Source organism: Rhamphochromis sp. 'chilingali', assembly GCF_963969265.1.
Source record: "Rhamphochromis sp. 'chilingali' genome assembly, chromosome: 22".
In the NCBI taxonomy this organism is placed as follows: Eukaryota; Metazoa; Chordata; class Actinopteri; order Cichliformes; family Cichlidae; genus Rhamphochromis; species Rhamphochromis sp. 'chilingali'.
Window position 1 is genome coordinate 29,917,195 of NC_137950.1, and position 24,409 is coordinate 29,941,603.

The 24,409-nt window shown below is 44.5% G+C and overlaps 1 protein-coding gene across 1 annotated transcript in view; it reads right to left on the reverse strand.

Moving 5' to 3' along the window:
* jakmip3 (Janus kinase and microtubule interacting protein 3) overlaps positions 1 to 24,409 on the reverse strand; it is a 41,379-nt gene that overhangs the window by 13,135 nt on the left and 3,835 nt on the right. Inside the window, exons 5-10 of the mRNA XM_080872204.1 lie at positions 22,206 to 22,400; positions 16,891 to 17,004; positions 7,109 to 7,255; positions 3,883 to 4,020; positions 3,078 to 3,113; positions 2,850 to 2,921 (exon numbers count right to left, since the gene is read on the reverse strand). Coding sequence (XP_080728330.1) covers positions 2,850 to 2,921; positions 3,078 to 3,113; positions 3,883 to 4,020; positions 7,109 to 7,255; positions 16,891 to 17,004; positions 22,206 to 22,400 — 702 coding nt within the window. The remainder of the gene's footprint in view (positions 1 to 2,849; positions 2,922 to 3,077; positions 3,114 to 3,882; positions 4,021 to 7,108; positions 7,256 to 16,890; positions 17,005 to 22,205; positions 22,401 to 24,409) is intronic.

Consider the following 24,409-nt stretch of genomic DNA (forward strand, 5'->3'; position numbering starts at 1 on the left):
ATTTGGAGCTGTGACAGGAGAAGACTCTGAATTAGTAAACGACGTTTAGTTTGTGACCTTTTAATATTTCAATCATTATTCAGAAAACACTGAATGTCTGTCACCATGGTGACTTAATTTAAGGAGCTTGTAAAAACACAAGCGACTGGACTCGTTTAAATTTCTTGAAGATGTTTCAAGTTTCATCCAAGACGCTTCTTCAGCTGTAAAACCAAATAGTGGCGTGTCCCTTATTTGATCATTACCCTCATCACAGGAGCCAAAGTGTGAAAAAAGGTGTAGTTGCTATTAGCAGAGGTTTAGCGAGAGCATTTAGAGAGCATCCTCACACAGAACATGACATCGTGGTTCGGGAACAGCTGTGTGAAGGACCAAAAAGCTCTCCAGAGAGTGATCCGTACAGCAGAACGCTGCTGCAGGATTGCTCTCCCCCCACTTCAGGACACCTACACCAGGAGATGCCGGACTAGAGCAGCGCAGATACTGAAGGACCCGTCCCATCCTGGCAACAAACTGTTCCAACTTCTGCAAGCTGGTAGAAGGTTCCGCATCTTCCGGGCAAGGACAGAGAGACTCAAGAGGAGCTTCTATCCCCAAGCCATCCGTGCCCTAAACACACACACCCGCCCTCTCACATCATCTATAATTGACTGAGACAGGACTCTTCCAGACACTAAACCAAGGCACAATGTACATTTCAATTCCTTTAATTTTAAATATGTTTATATTGTCTATCCTGTAAAATAGTCAGATGTCTATTCATATTAATGTACAGAATTCACCTGCTTGCTGCTACTACTGCACATTCACCCAGTGTATATATATATATATATATATATATATATATATATATATATATATATATATATAATGTTCTTCCTCTACACCCCCCCCCCCCAATTTTTGCACATGTCGAGGAGCGTGTCAGGCTACATTTCACTGTGTTATACTTGTATAACTATGCATGTGACAAATAAAGAACCTTGAACCTTGAACCTTAGCTGAACCATCGTGAGTCATGTGACCTACTGAGATCAACTCACCCATGTGAGTGGGCGTTAAGGTCTCTGTGAAGGATCTCAGAACTGGATTATAGATGGCAGACAGTTGGTGTGGTAAGCCCCGCCCTCTGTTCAAAGATAGCCGTTCACAGTGGACACACATGCTTCTTTTACTCCTCTTTCAAACCTGTCCTCTCTGTCCAACATGTGAACATTTGCATCCTTAAAGCAGTGACCTTTGTCCTTTAGTACAGCCGAGCCTTGTCCCGTGGAGGTGGCTCTTCTATGTTGTGCGTTTATAAAGTGGATGTTTGGTGTCTCCAGTGTAGAGGTCTGAGCACTCCTCCCTACACTGTACAGCTACGCTACATTGTTGAGGTTGTATGTGGGATGAACCAGTTTGTGTCTGAGTGTGTGGCTGGGTACACTGGGATGTCGTGCTTGGGGAAGACTCTCCTGAGTTTCTCTGATAAACCTGCCACATGAGGGATGACAGTTGTTCTGTTTGTCCTTCTGATCCTCTCTAGTTGGTGTCTGACCGTCTTTGCTGTGCATCTTAGTTGATTTGATGAAAGCCCAGCTGGGATAACCACATGTTTATGAGCTTTCTTTACATGTGTGTTCCTTTGTTTCCCCTTCTGGCTTAGAGGGGATGTTTTTCCAGGGTTGCAGGATCCCGATTTCCCCAAGTTTGTGTTCCAGAGGGTGGTGGAAGTCAAGTGGGGAGTAGGTACTGGTCTGTGTTTGTGGGTTTCCAGCAAATGTAAACGTTGAGGTTTCCATCCTCCTCAATGTGCCATAAATAGCCCCTACATGTCGTTTCTATTGACGACAACATTAAGCAGACATTAAAAAAAAAGTTGTCACCTGGTTTTACAGTGGACCCTCTCAGTGGACCAAAACTGGAGGTCCAAAAATGACTTATAAAAGACGTCGCTCCAACTTCACTTTACGTAATGGGATGCACATTCAGTCTGAGCTGCTGGAGCTTTGCAGCAGGGCTTCATTTGCTGCTTTCAGGAACAAGCTGCACACAAAACACTGAAAGCGTTCTGCACATGAAAGAAATGCTGAGGGTCACCTGCTTCTGATCAGGTAAGCTGGTCAGCCTCGGTTTTCATGGAGATTCAATAGGTAAACAGCTCGCTAAAGAATTAACCTGGCTTCGTCATACACTTCTCTGCACATCTCTTACACACTGTCATGGTCCTGGGCCATGTGGGCCCAGTATTCTTAGTTCCTTGTATTTTTGTATTTCGTTCCTTATTTAGGCCATGTTTTCTGAGTTGCCCTGTTGTGTTGTTCCCTAAGTGTTTTCCCTTCATGGCTTTTACCCCCTGTGTGCCCCTCTGTGTATCTGTGAGCCCTCGTCTCTCCTTATGTTTTATTTCATGTTTCCCCAGCCTGTTATGTCTGTGTTTTCCCGGTGCTCTCTCTCCTCCTGTCTGAACCTCTGTGCCTGTACATGTCATGTTCAGTTCACCCCGCCCTGTCTCGTTATGATTATCAGTGTCACCTGTGTTCCCCGTGTGTGCCCACTTTCCTCGTTTACCCTCTGTGTATTTCTGTCTGAGTCTCCCTCTGTTCGGCGTCGCGTTCTCCCTCATGCCGTGTGTGGTTCTCCCCGTGTCTTCCGGTATATGTTACTTTAGCTTTTCCCAGTTTAGTGTAGTTTTGCATTGCTTTTGTATCATCGTTATTGTTTATCACCTGTCAGCAATAAAGCTGCATTTTGAGTTTATCCCCCGTGTCTGTGAGTTTGCAATTTGGGTCCTCATCCTGCCTGCCACACGGCCGAATCATGACACACACAAACAAAGAAATATCGGGGTACAGGCCTGGCCTCACCCTGCAGGCTCTGAAGGTCCGTTTCCTCCTCCCTGATTCCTGACGCCGGTACCTCAGTAACATGTCTCTCTCCTACAGACAGACAGACAGCAGCATGTTTCACTATTAATAGAAAGACCTTACTCTCAGGGTTATCACTGATTCTATGCATGTTCGATACAAAGCTCACAATCCATCACACAGGACACACCAACAACTGTATTAACACTGGTACGATTCAATACTTACAATCACATTCTTCACATAACCAGCTGTCTCCAGAGCCTGTAAACACAAACTAAGTCTTATTACAGTGAAGTACTGAACTGTAGTACAAGTATAAATGTGTGAGTGTGTGTAGTACTAGTAGGAGCAGTAACAGTATTACTTGTCGTCTGTATGGACACAGTTGCTCACTTAATGGGTTTTTTCACATTGTGGTTCCTCACTGAAGGCATCAAAACTATGAATGAACACATATGGGCTTATGTGTGTCCATCCATCCATCCCCCTCTTCCACTTATTCAATTCAGGGTCGTGGGGGGGAGGGGGGGCTGGAGTCTATCACAGCTGTCTTAGGGCAGGAGACAGGGTAGACCCTGGATTGTTTAAAGATCAGGCTTCAAACTTTCCTTTTTGCTAAAGCATATAGTTAGGGCTGGACCAGGTGACCCTGAATCCTCCCTTAGGTTGCTGGGAGACTCCCATGATGCATTGAGTGTTTCTTCTTCACTCACTATGTTTTTATACAACTCTCTGCATTTAATTACTAGTTATTATTAATCTTTGGCTTCTTCCTGTTGACAGCAGACGGCCCCGCCCCTCCCTGAGCCTGGTTCTGCTGGAGGTTTCTTCCTGTTAAAAGTGAGTGTTTTCTGCCCACTCTCGCCAAAGTGCTTGCTCATAGGCAGTCATATGATTGTTGAGATTTACTCTGGTTTATTTGTATTATTGTAGGGTATTTCTTTTACAACATAAAGCGCCTTGAGGCAACTGATGTGATTTGGCGCTATACAAACTGAACTGAATTGAACTGAATCAGTAGTATGGGTACCTTGGACAGGTCATCAATGATGTGTTGCTGCTCCAGGACTTGTAACCGCAGAAACTCCATCTCTCTCTCGTCCTGACTGTAACCATGGTAACTGGTGGAGTGGCTGCGGTCCAGATCATTTAATGAACTTGGCCTCCTCTGTGGACCACAAAAGCATGGCTGTTACCATAGCAATGGTACGCTAAAGTATTCGATTGCTGTTTGATGGTTTTTCATGCTCACTGTCACCAAGTGCTCGGCCATGATGGGTTGTCTTTTCTTTCATATAGAAATATAACTAAAATGAATAGATGTGGAAGAAATGCTCAGCAGCTGATGCAGCACTGTTTCACTGTGTTTGAATAAAGTATACTATAACTAGGGCTGTTCGATGTAACGATATAAAAACGTCTATGGTTTCATATTACGCTATCGTTTGTTTTGTGGTAAAATAAACAGTTTTCAGCAATATTTTTTCATGGTTTTGATGGTCACGGTAGAATTTCCCAAAGCTCTATTTTTCTCTTATGTTTAATATAACCACACTACAGTGGACAAGTGACTGTTTTTATGCGTTGTCATTACCAACAACGATGGTAAAACCATCGTGTGGCTTGTTTATTTTCCACATAAACCTTTCACAATAAAGCTGAAGATCCTGTTGAGATTTTTCAAAATAAACTGCAAAGTATTTCGGACAAGAGTGTTTACGGACGATAAGCTAAGAAAGAGCCCATAAAGAAAATTGCGTCCGTTTCAACTTATGTAACACTCGACTCCAGGTAAACGACGCCCAGCTGAAAACACTTCACGCAAGTTGAGTGGACCAAATTTCACAGAATTTACAGAAAATGTTAAATTTTTGTCTTACATAGGGATATGTGATTTTGGTCATATCGCACAGCCCTAACTATAACAGTTTCTGCTTTAGTGTAATTTCCATTACAGTAAGTAAGTAAAAGTAAGTAAAATGTATTTTCACAGATAAAAATCACAAAGTGCTAAATAAAATAATATAAAACAATGAGAAAATGAATTAAAAGCTTGTATAGAAATGCCTTCAGCTGCTTTTCAAAAGAGTCAATTGAGTCTAAACACCGTAAAGCCAACAGAAGAGAGTTCCACAGCCTCGGTGCCTGTTTTGAACCCAGTACATGGGGCCAACAGTAACTTCTGACCTGAAGACCTAAGTGCTCGGGATGGAGCATGAGGTTTCAACAGGTCAGATGGACTGGGGAGCTTCACCATGCAGAGCTCTAAAAGTTACGACTAAAATTTTAAAATGAACCCTAAAATTTACTGGCAACCTGTGAAGAGAAGCCAGAACTGGAGTAATGTGTGACCTCTTGTCAGTGCCAGTTAAAAGTCTCGCCGCAGCATTCTGTACAGTTTGAAGGCGATCCCGAGCAGATTTGTTGGAAGCACAAAGACCGTTACAATAATCCAAACGAGAAGAAATAAAAGCATGAATCATCTCAGGTTCTGTCTTTGACACCAGTAGTCTGAGTTGACAAATGTTTCTTCGATGATAAAAACAGTTCTGGACTAGTTGTTTGGAAAGATTCACACTGTACTGTCAAATATGATGCCCAAGTTTCTGAGACTCGATTGAACAGGAGGGCGTAAAAAACTGATATGCTGCTTAATTTCTGAGATTATATGGTCAGGACCAAAAATCAAAGTTGTGATTAAATTGTCATTTGATCATTGTTGGATTTCTGACAGACAATTATTTAAACAAGGCAATTCATAAAACTCAGAAGCTTAACAGTATAACTGAATGTCATCAGCATGGAGATGATAATTTGGCCTAGAGGGAGGATATACAGCAAAAAGAGAATCGGACCTAAAACAGATCCTTGAGGTGCCCCAGAAGGCAGAGCTGATGTTTCAGACAACACATGATTCATACAGACAGTAAAGATCTCTCAGATAGATGCGACATAAACCATTTTAAACAACACCAGTAATCCTGAACAAGTCCTTTAGCCTATTTATCAGGATGCTGTGATCAACAGCATCAAAAGCTGAGGAGAGAACCAGTATAACCAGTACGAGCACTCCCCAGAGTCTGCTGCCATCAACATGTCACCACACACTGTAAGTAAAGTGGTTTGAGTCGAGTGCAATTTGTGGAAACCAGACTTGGAAAATGTCCAGAACATTGTTCTTCTCCAAAAAGTTGTTCAGTTGTTCTGCAACTCTTTTTTCCAAGATCTTTGACACAGATGATCATTTTGATATTTTCAGTGTGATACTGAGAGGATGATGGAGAGATAATAGACCTGATGGCAGCGACTTTATTTACAAAATAGTTCAAAAATTCATTACAATCAGATTTAGTATAGACTGGTACATGAGGGATATCAAACAACACTTTGGGATGGTTCTTTTTTTAAATTCAGTTCTAGCATTTTTTAATCATGTCATTAAGTGAGGAAATTGATTCCTTGAGATGTATCCCATGAACCTCGAGCTTGGAAGCCTTCCATAAACGTTCTAACTTGCGACAATATTTCCTAAAATTCAGAATATTTTCATTTATCCAGGGACAGAAATTTGAAGAATGGACGACACTTTGTTTCAGAGGCGTCCCTGTATATGAGATAGATTTACATTAATTGTTAAAACGTACGTATATATCTGTGTATATAGGTAGGTATGTATGTGTGTATGCGTATGTACTCCTTTGTATGTATAACTTGTACATATCTTTTTTGTGTAAATGCCTGTGTTACTGTGTAGCCTGTGTTACGCTATTGTGTGTTACACACACTCCCTCAGTAGGTACCCTTAAACTTATGTCTATCTTATCTTCCTCTCCTATCCAAAAACTGAATGTAAATCTACATCCTGCCAACGGAGAGATGCCAAACTGTGTTTCATTGTTCTTGTAACAGTGACAATACAGATCTATTCTATTCTATAAGACACCAAGAGTCCTGCCAGGGTCAAGCGTGGCCGAGAGCCTTCCAGCAGCATCCTGGTTTATAATCGGGATCATTCAATCTTTTGGATCATTGGTGTAAGAGGTGAAAGATCCAAATAAAATGACAAATTAAACTTCAGTCTTGTAATTGGGTTGTCAATGAAGTACCTAAACCCTGAAGTGTGAGTGAATCCTGACACCTGCTGGTAAAAAGCAGTAACTGCGTGTGGAAGCTGGACATCACATCAATTCCAACACCATCACCAGTTTGACTGATACAGAATAGGGTGTGTTAGAGTCAGAGGTTACCATAGTTACCATCTCCAGATTCTCCTGGGTGACGAAGCGAAGCTTGTTATCGAGTCGACGCAGCGCTAGAGCCAGCTCTTCGTTTTTGCGGCTCAGACGCTTGTTCTTGTCCAGAAGAGGAAGAAACTGACTCTCGGCCTCTCTCAGGCGCTTCAACTGCAGAACACACGAAAAATAAAAACATACAGGCAGGAAGAGGAAAAGGATTTTATCAAGTAATTCATTAGCCCCAGGTAAGATAACATTAGGGTGACAGTGCCCTACAGTGTTTGTAGTTCTTATGATTGGAGTCCATTAAGCTTACGGTCTCATTTCAAGCTCCATATTTTGTTTCCTGGGCTGGAGAGGCACTGCATGAGTTGCGGTTCATTAGCTGCATAAGGTGGAATGTAACAATTAATTTACTCAACATTACCCTCTACAGGTGTAGCTGCCTTATTAGTTAGGATCAGCCTGGGTTAGAGTTAGGACAATAAAGGGAAGGAGGAGCTAACACGAGACCCAGCGTGAATCTCACCGGGCGTGCTACTGATTGAGAACATTTCAGTCACTAGCTTTCTCTGCCAACTTACTCCTATACAGCTTGAAAACTGTGTTTCAACCAACTTAAGCACTCTGGAGGACCACAAAGAAGACCGGGACAGTAGAAGCAGTATACCTGCAAGTGTTTCAGGTCCATTGTTAAGGGGAAACAAGACACTGACTCCATCCAGCAGCAAAGGAAACATGTTTGGAACAGGCTTCTCCTCAGACTAGCAACATGATGGAGATTTTAAGATAAGATAAGATAAGATAAGATAAGATAACCTTTATTAGTCCCACACGTGGGAAATTTGTTTTGTCACAGCAGGAAGTGGACAGTGCAAAAGTTATGAGGCAAAAATTAGAATACAATAAGAATAAATACAGTACACAGCTGTACAGAATAGAATAAAATAAAATACTATATACAGTAGAATAAAATAAAATAAATATACAATAAGATAAAAATAGAATACAAATACAAATACTATATACAACTGAGTAAAAATACAACGATGCCAGAAAAGATTATTGCACTTAGTATTATTGCATATGTATGGATGTGTGTGCTTGACCAGTTAAAGTCTTTGTTGTGGAGTCTGACAGCAGTGGGGAGGAAAGACCTGCGAAATCTCTCCGTCCCACACCGTGGGTGCCGCAGTCTCCCACTGAAGGAGCTGCTCAGTGCTGTCACAGTCTGCTGCATGGGGTGGGAGATGTTGTCCATCAGGGATGACAGCTTAGCCGCCGTTCTCCTGTCACTCACCACCTCCACTGGGTCCAGAGGGCATCCTAGAACAGAGCTGGCCATAGATAAAAAAAAAAAACCATCGAGCTTTGACATATACCTGCCCCCACTGGAAATCTTGCATAAAGACTTTCAGGTGCTGCGTAAGTCCGTGGAGTTCAGCCAGCCGCAGGTGAACACACTCACTGCTGTGGCCGGGGAGAGTCGGGGTAATCCCTCAGCGACGGTATGACCCAGATCTCAGACGAAAATTTAAAAAAATCAAGGAAACTGTCGTCGAGCTCCAGGCCTGCAGCATGCTAGGCCTGGAGGCATCCTAGAGAAGGCAGCAAAGGACCTGCAAACTACAGTGAGACATTACATCTAGATCCACCTCAAACTCCACATGGTAAAACATCAGCTTCCATTATGTCCATCATCTGGGACGTAAGCAAGCTGATGGACGCAGACCCAGACCAACTGTGTCCAAATTGGAAAACTTTAAACAGAAAGAGCTGGTGTAGAGCCATGGCTGGGAGCTGACAGCAACAAACTTCGGTTTCTCAAAGAGCTCCTGGAGCAATGCAAAGTCCTGTTCCTGATCTGAAAGAAATTCATCCACGGAGGCTCCTGAGCTGTCACTGTGGTCTATAAACTGTGCATCAGTGGCAGCTTTATCGTGACTAGACCATCTGTAGCTATACTAAGGCCTCTTTCTCATTCTTTTCCATATCCTTTTCCCCTGTTTAATAGACATGTCTACACAGAACAATTCATGCTGGTTTAATGACCACAGCCTGTTTTCTCGTGTTGTTTTTTCTTAAATTCCCCTCTATTTGTTTGTTGTTGTTGATATAACGTCACTTGCGAATGGTTCATTGGTGGCTGCACATCTCAGTTTTCACACCATTTCTCTCTGCACTCATTGTATTTGCTCTGCCTCCAATGCTGTGATTTACTTCACAATCACACAGCACAGGTACATACACAAGCAGACAGACACACACACAGCGATTTAGCGAACATTCAACACCCCACCAGTTACTTTAAACATGAACGCTCTGAGGTTTGTCACATACAATGTTAATTAGTTTGCTTCACTTGGGTTTTGACAGCCTCGGTGAGATGGGCGCGCATGGAGTCGTAGATCAAAAGAGATGGAGATTTGTGGAAAAAGCCACCCGGTCTCTTGACATAAACTCAGCCGCTCGCTCATCTTCTCCTCGTCCATCCAGCCCTTTGAGTTAGCCTTGACGATGACGCCGCCCGGAAACTTTTCTTTTGGCAAAGTCTTCCTCTTGAAAATGACCATGGGTGGTAGTTTCTGGCCATTAGCTTGGCAGCCCAGAACTACAGTGGAGGATGACTTCTCGTTCTCTGTGGTGCGTATAGATACCGTACTGGTCCCTGTTTTCTTGACAGTACGGTTCACGGGGATGTCAAAGGTAAGGAGGACCTCGTCCATGCTAGTGATGTGTTCTGGCCAGATCTTCTTTTCAGTGATCTTATTTTGGCAGTAGGTGCGGAAAATGGCCAACTTTTCTTTGTAATCGTTTGGCAGTTGCTGTGAGACAGTAGTTCTTGTGCGGATTGAGAGATTATGCCTTTTCATAAAACGGAAGCACCAAGAAGGTCGCCCTCGAAAGTTGTTAATCTGCACGTCACGTGCTGCTGTAGCCTTGAGTCGAATAGAGACTGTAGAGACACTTCTGCCTGCTGTTCTCTGTTCAATAACCCACTGTTCAATTTTGTCCTCTAACTGCGGCCATCGCGCCGTGTTCCCTCGGAAACTCCTTTTGGTTGTCTTTACTTGTTTTAGGTCATCTTCTTGCTTCCTCCACTTGCGCACCATCGACTCATTAATGCCGAATTGTCTGGCAGCTGCTCTATTTCCATTTTCTTTTGCTTAACTAATTGCTCGAAGTTTAAAATCCGCTTCGTAAGCGTGTCTCTTCGCGGGTGCCATTTTGGAGTCGTTATACACACACAACACGGTAATGTTGTGTTGAAGCACAGTACGTATTACTCCGCGAGGCTCCTGGCAACAGTAACCGTAATGCTCCAAAAAGTGGCACTAAAAATCTTTTTTTGACAGATTTTTGAGCACAGTGTGCCACATAAAACCGGTTCGAGGTCAGTAAGCACAAACCAAAATTCATACATAAGGCGCACCAGATTATAAGGCGCACTGTCGATTTTTGTGAAGATTTAAGGATTTTACGTGCACCTTATAGTGCGGTAAATATGGTAAAACAAAGACATGTAGCCATATTAATTAGCAGAAAAATAAACTTGACCATTAGCAACAGTATTACAGATCCAGAAGGTGGATTTATAATACTTAATTTATGTTTTCAAAATATGAATCACTAAATGTTGATAGGCCCTCCTTTTTATTACATCTTCACTTCACTTTCAGATCACTCTGACATCACTCCTATAATAGGAGGAGACGTCAACCTGGTATTTAATCCACAAATTGATATGCTCAGTACAGCTGTGAGTCAAAGGAACTGGAAGTCTACCGACATTCTCAAACAACACATGAGTGATTTTGGTCTTTGCGATGTTTGGTGTTCATATCAGTGGACATCAGAGTGGGAAAGATAATAATGACCTTCCAGGAATATAACGGTGTTTTTTTGAAAATCAGGAAAGACAAAATAATACACAAATAAAATAGAACCGAAAATGTAATCATTAGAAGCTCCCTATTAACATACAATTAACAACCTGAGAAAACTAAAACTATAGTTAAATGAAATAATTAATAATAATAAAACACAATTTCTGACACAAATGCTGCGTTTGAAGAACTTTAAACATGGCAATAAATCTGGAAAATTCCTTACTAACCAGTTAAAGATAAATTAAGAAAAAACATCTATAAGGATTCAACGGAGAACAGTACTGCACAACAAATAATTAGGAAACGTATATTCACCCCAGATTAATCCATGCTGACATTGAAGAATTTCTTAACAATATAAATCCACTGAAACTAAACGGCTAACAAATGACAGCTCTGGATTCACCTCTCCAGTGTCTGAATTTCACAAAGCCCTACAGCAGGGGTGCCCAATCCCGGTCCTCGAGAGCTACCGTCCTGCAGCTTTTAGATGCATCCTTGTTCCCACACACCCGAATCAAATGAATGGCTTGTTATCAGGCCTTTGCCAAACATGATGGCATGCTGAAGAGGTAATCAAACCATTTGATTCAGCTGTGTTGGAGTAGGGATGCATCTAAAAGCTGCAGGACGGTAGCTCTCGAGGACCGGGATTGGGCACCCCTGCCCTACAGCATCTCCCAAACAATAAAGCCCCAGGTCGAGACGCTTTTCCAGCAAAGTTTCATCAACATTGGCACCCACTTTTTTCAGAATGGTAAACCAAATTCAGAATGAACTCTTCCATTGTCAGTGTACTTCTTAAACCAGCCAACATAAGGACCCTACATAAGGAAACCATTTGACCAGGTAAACTGGAAATTCATACACCTCTCGAAGCACATCAGCTAGGACAAACAACCTTACTCCCCAGCTTCAATCTACAGAGGGGCACCAGACTGGGCTGTCTGCTTCCCCCGTTGCTTTTGTCATTTTCATCAAACCACCAGCAGTAGCAATCAGACACAATGTAGATATTAGAGAAATTCAAACTGGAAATACAGACCATACAGTAAGCTTATTTGCTGATGTTTACTTTTGCGTGGTAACTCACAAACCTCTTTTCTGAGGACAGACACTCTTAATATTATACTACTCCATCAGCTGAAGCAAATCAGCAGTTCTGCCTTTGAATTGTAATTTTCAGAACTGCTCCACCACTCCAGTACGGTCAGGTGACATTAATTAAATCTGGGACTCTCCACCATCTACCCTAGAACTGAAGATGAGAGGTGAAATGTCTTCAAGCAACTTGAAGAAGTACAGATGCTTTTCTTTCCAAGCTCCTTACAATCACCTGGATCAACTCTGTTCAGGTCACCTCCTCCGGTCCTAGCTGTCTACTAAAATAGAAAGCGCACGATTAAACAATCAGTCCCAACTGCTCTGCCAGCCCTCATGGAACTGCCTCCGAGCCCGCTGCACAGCCTCTCCTTTCCAGCAGAGCCGCAGGCCAGAACTCGCCACGTAGCCATGACCATCTGTGCCTCCAGCCTATAGAGCACCTTTCACTTAAATGGCTGGAGAGCCAGATACCACTGGGTGATCCAGACATTGAGATCCTTCATGCGGTGAAGCTATTGCAACAGTTTTTGGTCTGAATGAACATCCCAAGAGATAATAACGAAGGCAGTCGACCACCCACCAAATTGCCAGACATTCCTTCTCCACTGTGCTGTATATGGCCTCTGTCTCAGGGCAGTCGACCCCCCTTACCTGCTGGGGCAAAACAGCCCCGAGCCCAGTTTGAGGCATCCATCTGCAGAATGAAAGAAAGGGAAAAGTCAGGGGTGTGGAGCAGAGGTTCCCCACAAAAAGCCTCTTTGACCAGGTCAAATGCTGCCTGGCACTGACCCATCCTCTGGTGCACGTTCTCAAGTGAGATCAGCCAAAGTGTTGGTCAGCTTCATGAAGCCAGACACAAACAGCCAGCCCCAAAAACCACTTCACGTCTTTTTTGGTCATGAGACGCAGGCAGGATGTTATAGCTGTATTTTCTCCATCTGTGGACACACTTATCCAACTCCCAGGTGGCACTGCAGATACTGTACCTCTGTCTGTCCAACCACACACTTCTTCCGGTTGGCCGTCAGCCCTGCCTCAGGCACTCCAGGACCACCGGCACATGCTCCACATAGATGTTGTTATGGATCATAATCTAATCCAGGTAGGGAGCAGCATATGAAGTGTTTGGATGCAGCACTTGGTCCATGAGAAAGGTGACTGGGGCTCAGAACAACAGAAGTGTGATGAATTCGTGCAAACCATACAGAGTGGAGAAGGCCCGTTTTACTTAGACTCTGGAGACAAGGATCTATCCCCTGGATATATCCAGTACCTAACCAGTCTAGGAGCTCATCGACCCAGGGCATAAGCATCCAACTGTGATACCTCATTTACCTTGTGATAATCCACACAGGAACTACAAGAACTATGGGGTTACACCAGGAACTGTGGGATTCTTCTGTTACCCCTATCTCCAGCATAGCAGCCAATACAGTGTGAGCTATTTGCCTTTTATGTTCGGGGAATCTATAGGGAAGTGCATGCACAGTCACTCAGGGTGCTTTTCAAAACAGCGCTCTGTGAGAGTGGTATGACGGGGCAGCAGGGAGAACACATCTGGAAAAAGCTTTTGTAATGCAGCAACTCATACAATACAAAACTCTCCATAGAACAAACTATACAGGACAAAGGATGTTCCACAAAGGTCTTGCAGACTCTAGCATATGCAAACACTGCAGAGGTAACTCTACTGAGAACTATATACACACTACCGTATATGGTCTTGTACACCTGTTCAGAGGTTGTGGCAGAGACCAGGGCCGTGCAGAGGTTTAAAGGGGCGGGTGCTCAAGCCCCTCTAGCCCCCCCCTCTGCACGTGCCTGGCAGAGACCTATCCACATGGTTTAGTTGACATATCCCAACCTCAGCCAAGCTGTGCATCTTAGCTGATGTAAGTGAATTAGATATGGAAACAAATACATCGCATAGTCCTCACTGTGTGAAGGGGGCCCGGGAGCCAGTATGTGAACGTGGACCGAAGCGCAGATCAAACATGGAGACAGCAGATAGATTTCTCACAGGCTTTATTACAAACACGAAAATAAACTTGAAACATGAGGAAGGGAAATGTAGTGTGTTCGGATGTGGAGTAACTGCAAATAAAGGAGAACATAGTTAGAAGGGAAGCGAAGGGAGCTGAACCAGAGGTAGATGAAGATTGGTTTGAGTTGCTTGCTTGGCAGGTGGAGCACGTGGGGCTCTGAGGGGGAAGGAGATGCTCCGGGTAGCATTGAGGGAGGCGAGTAACTGAGTTTGTTTCTGACCTTAATTCCTTGTGTTCCAGAGAGTTCCAGGCTTCTTCTCTTTGTGTGCATGGTCCAGGGCCCTGGTGCTGGGGTTGCCCATTTTCTGGTTGGGACCGTGCTTGTGTGGGGGTGCATTGCATCCCCTTGGCTGCTTCACCTGGTGGGGTGGGTAGGCCCACACTGAGATGTCCGGTCTGTGCCTTGGGGGCTTTTGAGAACCTGCAGGCTTATGTGCTGAGAACTACATGCTTTTTCCTTCCCCGCTTCTTCTGACAGCACAACACTAACACACGTAATATCACGAGGGGGAATATATGCCTCACAGGCCTCAATCGGTAGGACTTTGCTCACTGTGCTGCACAGCCATTAATTACACTGTAGTCATTACAGTTCAGGACACATAACCATACACATAGGACGTCTGGGGACATATGTGATACCCAGAGGTTGGTGGGTGGGCTGCTGAGGCGGTAGGGCTGCTCAATTAATCGAATTTTAATCTCGATTACGATCTGGGCTTTCAACGATCATTAAAAATGACTGAGCCGATTATTAGCACCTCCCTCGTGCTTTACTCTCGCGCTGCTCCGTGTGGCAAATCGAGCGCACCTCTCTGCATTTCCAACACGCGTCACAACAATTAAGAGGACCCGAGGGAAGCTCGGAAAGCTAAGCAGAAGTTATTTGGACAGGAGAGTGGCTGCTGTTGGTTGAAAAGAGGTAAAAAAGACTTCAGTGGTGTGGAAACATTATGGGTTCGCGGAGTCAGACGTGGATCAAGTAGACACAGTGTGTAAACTTTGCTACGATGTAGTAGCTGCACCACAGAGCAACACTGCAAAGTTGACTAAACATAGATGTTTACATTTTTCATTTATTTCTTATATTGCAAACATTTGCACTGTTATCAGTATTTGCACACCATTTTATATTATTTTTTAAAGTCATTATTCAACACATTGTAATTGTTAACCCTTTAAAGCCGGTCAGAGCAGCACGCTCCATTTTGCGTAACTATTTTTAAATCCCTGTAGAACCTGAACCGTGTAAGCTAGCGCAATAATTTTTTTGCATATGAAACCGGAGGAGTTGTACTTACATCTGATGCCATCAGCTTGTCCTCGGTCACGGTTTCCTTCCACATAAAGCTTTGCAAAAATTGCATAAAAAGCGCTTGCAGGAACAAAAACACAATATTCCAGAAACACGCTTTGCCGATCCGATCAGCTGTTCGTAACACTTCCCACATTGAAAAGGAGGTCAGCGCAAACTATCGCATGTCCGCCATTTCCTGCCCGAAACCGGAAGTGACGTCATTTTCGCAGAAAATGTAGTTTTTTACTTGTAGGCCTTAAAAGCCTATACTGGTGTTTTTATAAGTCATGTTTGACTTTTCTGAATAGATTCCGTGATGCTTAGAACTCAAATTGCTCTGCTGGAAATAGTTTATTTTGATGCACCTGCTGTTTTCTTTGCAAATTTGCATCATAGGATTGTTTTTCGTTTTTCCTGCAGTATATAAAAATTGCTGTATCTCCAAAATAAAACTATCAAGACACTCAAAATAAATTTCCTGTTGTTGTAAACTATTTTTTACAATTTTTTTGTATTTAAAGTTTTGAGGGACAAACCTCTTAAATTTCTCCAAGTAGAAATATATGCAAAAAAAACAAAAACGATTTTCAATTTTTTTGTAGTTTTTTGCACTTTTTTGCAATTAATGTAGTTACTATGGACTTAATGCATACATATTATTAAAATATGGGCTATAACAGTTGTATTGATGTATAGCAACTTGAAATGCTCCCACAAATGGCACTACAACATGTAAAAGAATAATATAAGCTCTGGCGGACTTGGTTCTATGGTAGGTCTTAAAGGGTTAAATAAATATCATCAAATAATCGAGATCTCAATTTCAGTGAAAATAATCATGATGATCATTTTTGCCATAATCAAGCAGCCCTATGAGGCGGCGATGAGCACTGTTGACCATCTGCTCATGTCTCCTCAAATCTAATCGCAGTCTAATTTCCACACTCACCCAACAGGCCACCACTGCACTGACATAAAAAGAAACATACTGCTCATACAAACGCTCACAATCTTCTCCCACATATGACAAAATTGTATGTTTGAGAATCTTGCCTTGTTGTGTCTTTCAGGTGCTTTGTGTTTTGTTACAGATGCAGCAGTTGGAGACCCTGTTTGCATCAACCTAGACTCTCCACCTTCACCAAACTGGCCTCCAACCTCCTGTCTGCTTCAGCACAACACCCACTCTGATAATAATGTAAAAAAATATATATATATAAACAAAAAAAAGATTAACAATAGGAGCCTACAGAGAGGCCATAGTTCTCCTCTTGGTAAAACAAATGTGTTTGGCACAACAAAGCATTCAGGCCATGATTCTGTTTGCTAAAACTACCACACATGACAGGTAAAGAGATAAATAAAGAAATGAGCAATGGGTCCAATATAAGGTTTTGTGTGTGTGTGTGTGTGTGTGTGTGTGTGTGTGTGTGTGTGTGTGTGTGTGTGTGTGTGTGTGTGCTTTACCAATTCGTTGCGTTCTTCTGACAGTAGAGCATTTCTATCCTCTAACTTCCTGACGACGGCACTGAGCTCAGCTATCTTCAGCTGAAACCTCCGAGTGTCACGATCCTCCTGAGACTGAGCACAAGAACGACAGCCCAGGTCAAAGGTCAGCCACCAACCAAATGCCTAACTGCAAACTGCATTCAAGCATCATCAGCGAGGTAGCATGCAAACACATGAAAAATCTAAAGTTTCTTTTGTATTTTCATACAATAGGAATTTCTTCAACACTGAATTACTAAAAATATAATTTGAAACAAACTGAAAATCAAACAGAACAAACTGAAATCTTAAGAGAATTCAGTAACAGTACAAATGGTGTTAAAAGGTGAACCTCTAAGGAACTTTGGCACAAAGTCAACAAACCTTTACAGAGGACTTTTACTTATAGACATCCCATTTTAGTGTTCTATCACTCTCTGATAACTAGTCAGCAAAATTTTAAAAGGTCCATGAGAAAGTTGAGTGCATCTTTCTGCTAGAGTGTTAAAGGTCTGGTTAGCTCCAAGTTTGTTTTAAAAGCCTAAGTTTTCTGTCTCTCTCTGTCTACCTTAGCCCTTTGAGCCTGGTCTGTAGAAGAAGACTGCACATGTAGTTTGTGTAGACACCACATTTCTTGAGGTGAAACAGCAAAAAGTTTGGCTGAAGTCAACCTGTTATTGGCCTTAATTTCCGGTCTCAAATTAGCCTGGATGGTAACTCAGGACTTTACCATGCTGTACACTTCAAGACTGTTAGGATGGCTAGGAAGGCCCTGAAACACTCTGCTGGGCAACTGGGGTATTATTTATAAGAAAGATGCCTCTGGTGGTATACTTTGAGAGAAGTACAGCGTGACTCAGTCTAACTATTAGGGGGTATTATACTGTGTTATTTAAAACATGTTGGATATTAGCAGTCACAGAGCAGTCATTAGGTCAAGTACCATCTCAACAATGATTATGAAACTGACTCCCAGCCCACTGTTCGTCAGTGGTGCTAGTTTCAGTCATTGTGCAAACGTACTGTTTATAAGGTTGGAAATTTGCAGTCAGATTGAAGAAGTCACCTGGATGTAGGGCTGCTCAATTAATCGAATTTTAATCTCGATTACGATCTGGGCTTTCAACGATCATTAAAAATGACTGAGCCGATTATTAGCCCCTCCCTCGTGCTTTACTCTCGCGCTGCTCCGTGTGGCAAATCGAGCGCACCTCTCTGCATTTCCAACACGTGTCACCACGATTAAGAGCAGCGGTCTCCAACCTTTTTTGCGCCACGGACAGTTTATGCCCGACAATATTTTCATGGACCGGCCTTTAAGGTGTCGCGGATAAATACAACAAAATAAAACTAGTACCGGTACCGAAAAAAAGAAGATTTATTCATAACACACGTGAAAAGACCCAGGAAAACAGAGTAAACGATAAAAACGATAACAAAATAACGCTGAAAACCGATAAAAACCCTGAAAACCAGACATTTCAAGCCTGAGCCTCAACTCTCGCGGCCCGGTACCAAACGACTCACGGACCGGTACCGGTCCGAGGCCCGGGGGTTGGGGATCGCTGACTAAGAGGACCCGAGGGAAGCTCGGAAAGCTCAGCAGAAGTTATTTGGAGAGGAGAGTGACTGCTGTTGGTTGAAAAGAGAGGAAAAAAACTTCAGTGGTGTGGAAACATTATGGGTTCAGTCAGACGTGGATCAAGTAGACACAGTGTGTAAACTTTCCTCGGTGTCGTAGCTGCACCACAGAGCAACACTGCAAAGTTCACTAAACACAGATGTTTACATTTTTCATTTATTTGTTATACTGCAAACATTTGCACTGTTATCAGTGTTTGCACTATTTTAGATTATTTTGTGACAATCTTTAAAGTCATTATTCAACACATTGTTATTGTTAAATAAATATCATCACATAATCGAGATTCAGTGAAAATAATCGTGATTATCATTTTTGCCATAATCGAGCAGCCCTACCTGGATGAGTGACAAAAAGGTTCTCCCACTGAAAACGTCCAGATAAACAGAATCAACCTTTTGGGGTTTACTTACCTGGATGATAGAGCATGCATCAAGATACCAACTCAACAGTTTGGAAAGGGTTAGTGTTAACACATTCAAACACAGTTTATATGAACTATATTTGAAGAGTTTCAGTCAGGTTTCAGAGCTCATCACAGTAAACAGCTTTAGTGAAGGTTACAAATGATCTGTCCAGTAGACCTCAGTGCAGTTACAGCGATTAGACGGTGCACTGCTGTGGTTTCTTTAATCATATCTAAATAACAGACTCCAATTTCTTCTTTACACACTTAGGTTAATTATAAAGTTCCACAAGGTTCTGCACTAGGGCAAATATCAGTGTGGTGGGGCGTGGTCTGCGGGGCCGTGCGGACGCACCTGCACGGCATCCGCAATCACGCCCGCCGTGTTAAAACACGGGGACTCAGGGGTTGGTGGTGGTGTGGTGTGATGTGAATCAAATAAAGTTGGCTCTGAACGTCGCTCCGTGGTCCCGCCCTGCCTTATTCATGCCACATTGGTGCCGAAACCCAGGAGGCGGCATGGCGGGTACCTACCAGAGCCAGGAAAGGAAAGAGCTGGCCGAGATGGTGGCCGAAATAGCGGCCACCCAGCGGAAGCAGGCGGCGGAGGTGCGTCGCCAACAGGAAGAGCTGCGGCAGGAGAGCGAACGCCACCTGGGGAAGATGGCAGAGCTGGCAGCGCTGCTCTGGGCCTGGGCGCCACCCCCACAAGTGTGTCCCGAGGACAGTGAAGTGGTGGAGGAGCCGTGTGGGTCACCTCGGCAGCCGGAGGTGGTGGACGAGCCACGCGGGGGTCCGAGCCTGCCGGAGGAGGAGGAGCAGCCGGGTGAAGGGCTGCTCCTGCCGGGAGCGGTGGAGGAGCCGCTCCAATCGGAGGCCGAGGACGAGGCGGGCGAGGGTCTACACCTGCCGGAGGCAGAGGAGTCGTTCCACCCGGAGGGGGGCGAGGGGCGGTGCCTGCTGGGGGCGGAGGCGCAGTGCGGGGAGCCGCTCCAAACGGGAGTGGCGGAGGCGCAGTGCGGGGAGCCGCTCCAAACGGGAGTGGCGGAGGCGCAGTGCGGGGAGCCGCTCCAAACGGGAGTGGCGGAGGCGCAGTGCGGGGAGCCGCTCCAAACGGGAGTGGCGGAGGCGCAGTGCGGGGAGCCGCTCCAAACGGGAGTGGCGGAGGCGGTGGCGGAGCAGCTGTGCGGGGAGACGGAGGTCCCTGCTCCAGGGCAGCCTGTGCAGCCGGAGTTGGAGGCAGAGGAGCGGGACAGCCCCGCTAGGCCGGGGATCGGCGGGCTGGCTAGTCCAGCCTCGCTGCCACCAGTCGATTCTGCGCGCCTGACGTCTGCCCAGCCGCCTGTGTGCAGGAGCGCACGGCCATGCCTGTGGGGCCGTGTCCGCTTGCTACGCGGCCGACCTCCGGACCAGCTTCGCCGTTGCCGCTGGATGCGCGGGCGGCCACCGGAACGGACGCTTCCCCGTCGCTTGGTCAGGGCGATGTCTAGGGGCCGAGTCTCGCCCCAGTTCGCGGGGGGGGAGTAGGTTCGGCCAGATTGCTCCCCGGCCTCAATCGGGCGATGGGGGTATGTGGTGGGGCGTGGTCTGCGGGGCCGTGCGGACGCACCTGCACGGCATCCGCAATCACGCCCGCCGTGTTAAAACACGGGGACTCAGGGGTTGGTGGTGGTGTGGTGTGATGTGAATCAAAGTTGGCTCTGAACGTCGCTCCGTGGTCCCGCCCTGCCTTATTCATGCCACAATCAGTATCAGGGCAGTGTCATTCAAAGGCTTGCCATACATTTTTACTGCTATGAGGATAATACCAAACTTTATCTACCCATCAGGGAATGTCTTAAAGACATAAAGACCTGGATGGCCGCTAACTTTCTGCTTTTTAATTCAGATCAAACTGAGGTTATTGTACTCGGCCCTGAAAATCTTAGAAATATGGTATCTAAGCAGATTCTTACTCTGGATGGCATTACCTTGGCCTCCAGTAACGCTGTGAGGAACCTTGGAGTCATGTTTGACCAGGACATGTCCTTCAACGCACATATTAAACAAATATGTAAGACTGCGTTCTTCCATTTGCGCAACATCTCTAAAGTTAGAAATATCCTGTCTCAGAGTGACGCTGAAAAACTAGTTCATGCATTTATTACTTCCAGGCTGGACGACTGTAATTCATTATTATCAGGATGTCCTAAAAACTCCCTGAAAAGCCTTCAGCTGATCCAAAATGCTGCAGCAAGAGTCCTGACAGGGACTAGAAAGAGAGAGCAGATTTCTCCTGTTTTGGCTTCCTGTTAAATCCAGAATTCAAAATCCTGCTCCTCACATACAAGGTCTTAAATAATCAGGCCCCATCTTATCTTAATGACCTTGTAGTACCATATCACCCTATTAGAGCACTTCGCTCTCGCTCTGCAGGCCTACTTGTTGTTCCTAGAGTATTTAAAAGTAGAATGGGAGGCAGAGCCTTCAGTTTCCAGGCCCCTCTTCTGTACACACTCACTCTACTTTTAAAATTAGGCTTCAGTTTTGTGACATTTTAAAAATCTGTCTCAACACAAGACCACAGCACTGTCTTGGTATTGGTACTTGCTGTGGTCCCTGATGCTGTTTGTCCTTCCCAGTATTAGTCACCTGAACACATACACCTGTGCAGGTTTTTGGATGGCTCAGTGAATGTTGAGTATATTGATAGTTGATGAAGAAGGAGCCTGATGTGGGATGTTAAAAAATACACAGAGCCCCTGAGAGCTGACATTGGGGAATGTTTGCTGGATTATTTTAGCTAAACTGCTGCCTTCCTTCTGGTCTATGTGAACAGTGAAGGGAAACACTGCAGACACCACAGTAGAGAGATGCTGTGCCAGTTTAACTCTCTGTGAACAGCTGATCTCTAGCAGCATCCAGCTGCTCTGTAGGTATTATCCTGTCTTTGACTGCTGCGGTTCGGTCTGTGGTGCTGTGAATATTCGGTGAATACAGCAGGCTTGTATCACTAAAGTCACAATCATAAATCGCAGCCATGACAACAGGCTCAGTCCCAGTGGTTGCTGAATCTGCTTTGTTTCTGCACTGGTGCAGGCTTGTGCCTGGCACACAGCTGAGGGTGACACAGTATATAAGTCATGAATCAGTAGCACAACACAAACAGGAACTCCCACTGTAATGCTCTGGGGCTTTTGTGACATGAAGCAAATGAGATGGCTTTTTCACATGCAGTTTAAACAAGCAGGAAGAGGCGGAGCTTACAATGTGAGGAGCGTTGTTGGGGTTAGGGTTAAGAGTGGGGTGGTTTAGCCCCGCCCTCTGTGCATCTCTCAGGGCTGCAATTTGCTGTTCAGCAGCCTGAGTCTGCAGCTGGAGGCGGTGGGCGTGTCCAGCCTGCAGACCGAGGGCTTTGTCCAAAACACTGACAGCTCTGTCCTTCAGCTTTATCTCATCCATCTGCGCACAGACAGGTGAGAGACAGACATTGAGACAGGTTAGAGGAGACGGGGTTAGTCAGCTACGTCCTTCGGTTTTCTCTCTCTTCAGTCAGGTGAGACAGACAGGTGAGACGGACAGGTGAGCGACAGACAGCGAGACAGATTAGAGGATGCAAGGTTAGTCAGCTGTCTTTGTTTTATCAGAGACAGGTGAGGGGTGAGAACTGAGGCTTGGGTTATTTCATACACACAAGTGAGAGTCAGGTCCAGAAACAACTTTCTAGTCTTTGTAATGTAAAATGAAGCAGGTGATTTTTGTACCTGAATGACTCGTGTATAGCACACTGAGTATCTGAGCTTCGGGTTTGTCCAGAGAAATCTGCAGGTGCACACGCTCATAAACAAGCTAGAGTCAGAAAGTTTTGTGACTCTGCCCATGATAAATTATTTTGGCTGATGTCTCAGGTAACCTTTGCAGGATGTTAGTGCAGCTGCTTTGGTGCTGGATCTAGTTTGCATCTGTGATTTTACTGTGAACTTCCAACCCCATCATATGTAAGCGAGCAGTACGTTTACTTACTCACTAACCTAAAAGGTGAGATTAGTGTAACCTGGTAACCACCCACACAAAGTCTTGGGGTGCGAATTTGTCCGTTCTACCTTAAAGGAAGTATGTGAGGGAGGGTTCGGGACCGAGGACAGTGGTCAAAATGAAATCTTGAAAAGTTTTCGTTCCATGGCCTGAGGCATGAACCTTGTACGTGATACCGTATCTTACTAATGTGTACGTGATAAAATCACAGATTTTTTAACTTTGAGAGAAATAAGTTGGGCCAGCAGCTTAGGTTGATGTCTTAGGTCATCGTTGTCCCCGGCGGAGTTTCAGTGAGCCGGTGTTCAGCCTCTGTACTGCACCAGTCTGTGTTTGTGTCGTACCACTCCGTGTTACTCATGTATTCACTTTCATAATAATGCATTTATTCATCAGAGTCCACCAGAGGAACGCTCCAGTTTTAGTGGCTCATTCATCTGCCAGTTTCACATTTTTCATCTTATTCAGAGACAAGTTGCACGATGTCTATGGTTTAATATTTTTAACTGACTGCACAACGACAGCTGCTTGCTCAATGCTTTGGTCAGGTTTAAACTCTGCATCCAAACAGAAAACGACCCTTCACGCTCGTTTTCTATTTAAAAAAACGCCGCTGGATTGATGATTCCCATGTTTCCAGAGTCACAGCAGTTGGGAATTTCATCTTAACCGGGACTTCATTTTTGCCAGAACGCATTTTTGAGTTTTTAATAAGCATAAATCTGCAGGAAGTCTAATTCTACATTTAAATTCTGTTTTTATTTTTTCATCAGAACATTACACAACTCCACCAAACCTGCAGTGGAAGAATAAACAACTAAAATTGTCTCTAAACATTAATATAGTGAGACACTCAATTCTAATCCATCAAATTCTACTGTGTGTTAACGACAGAGCTGTGATCTGATAAATCTGTTTACTTACAGTCGCCATTTTTAGTCTCCTGTCTTCAAATGAGCTGAACTTCATTATTTTAGTAGACCTTCTCCAATTATACTGAACAAAGTGTTTAGAGCACACACGTGCTCACATGCTTTGGAGGTCACATTTTACGCCAACTCCCGCACTGACTGCCCAGGGTCGTCATGTCCACGGAAGATGCAACCCAGGCCGCCCCCGAGCAACATGGCGGAGGACTTTCATCGATCATCTACCCACCTTAGATGTTGCACGGGATGAGGCCGAAGCAGCTGCAGCTGGCCGATTATGCTCATACAGCACACAAGTGCTGTGTGCAGCAGCTGTGTTTCTTTCATTCTGTCTTCTGTGTTTAACCTCTTTATATTTTCTAGGTTTACCTTTAGTTGTAATGCTAATAGTAAAGCTGTCCATGTTTGTGATATGTCAGACGCTTCAGTATCCAAACCACCGACCTTCTGATTAGCAGATGAGCCGCTCGGCCACCTCAACACACAGCGCCTGGTTATGTGTAGCTA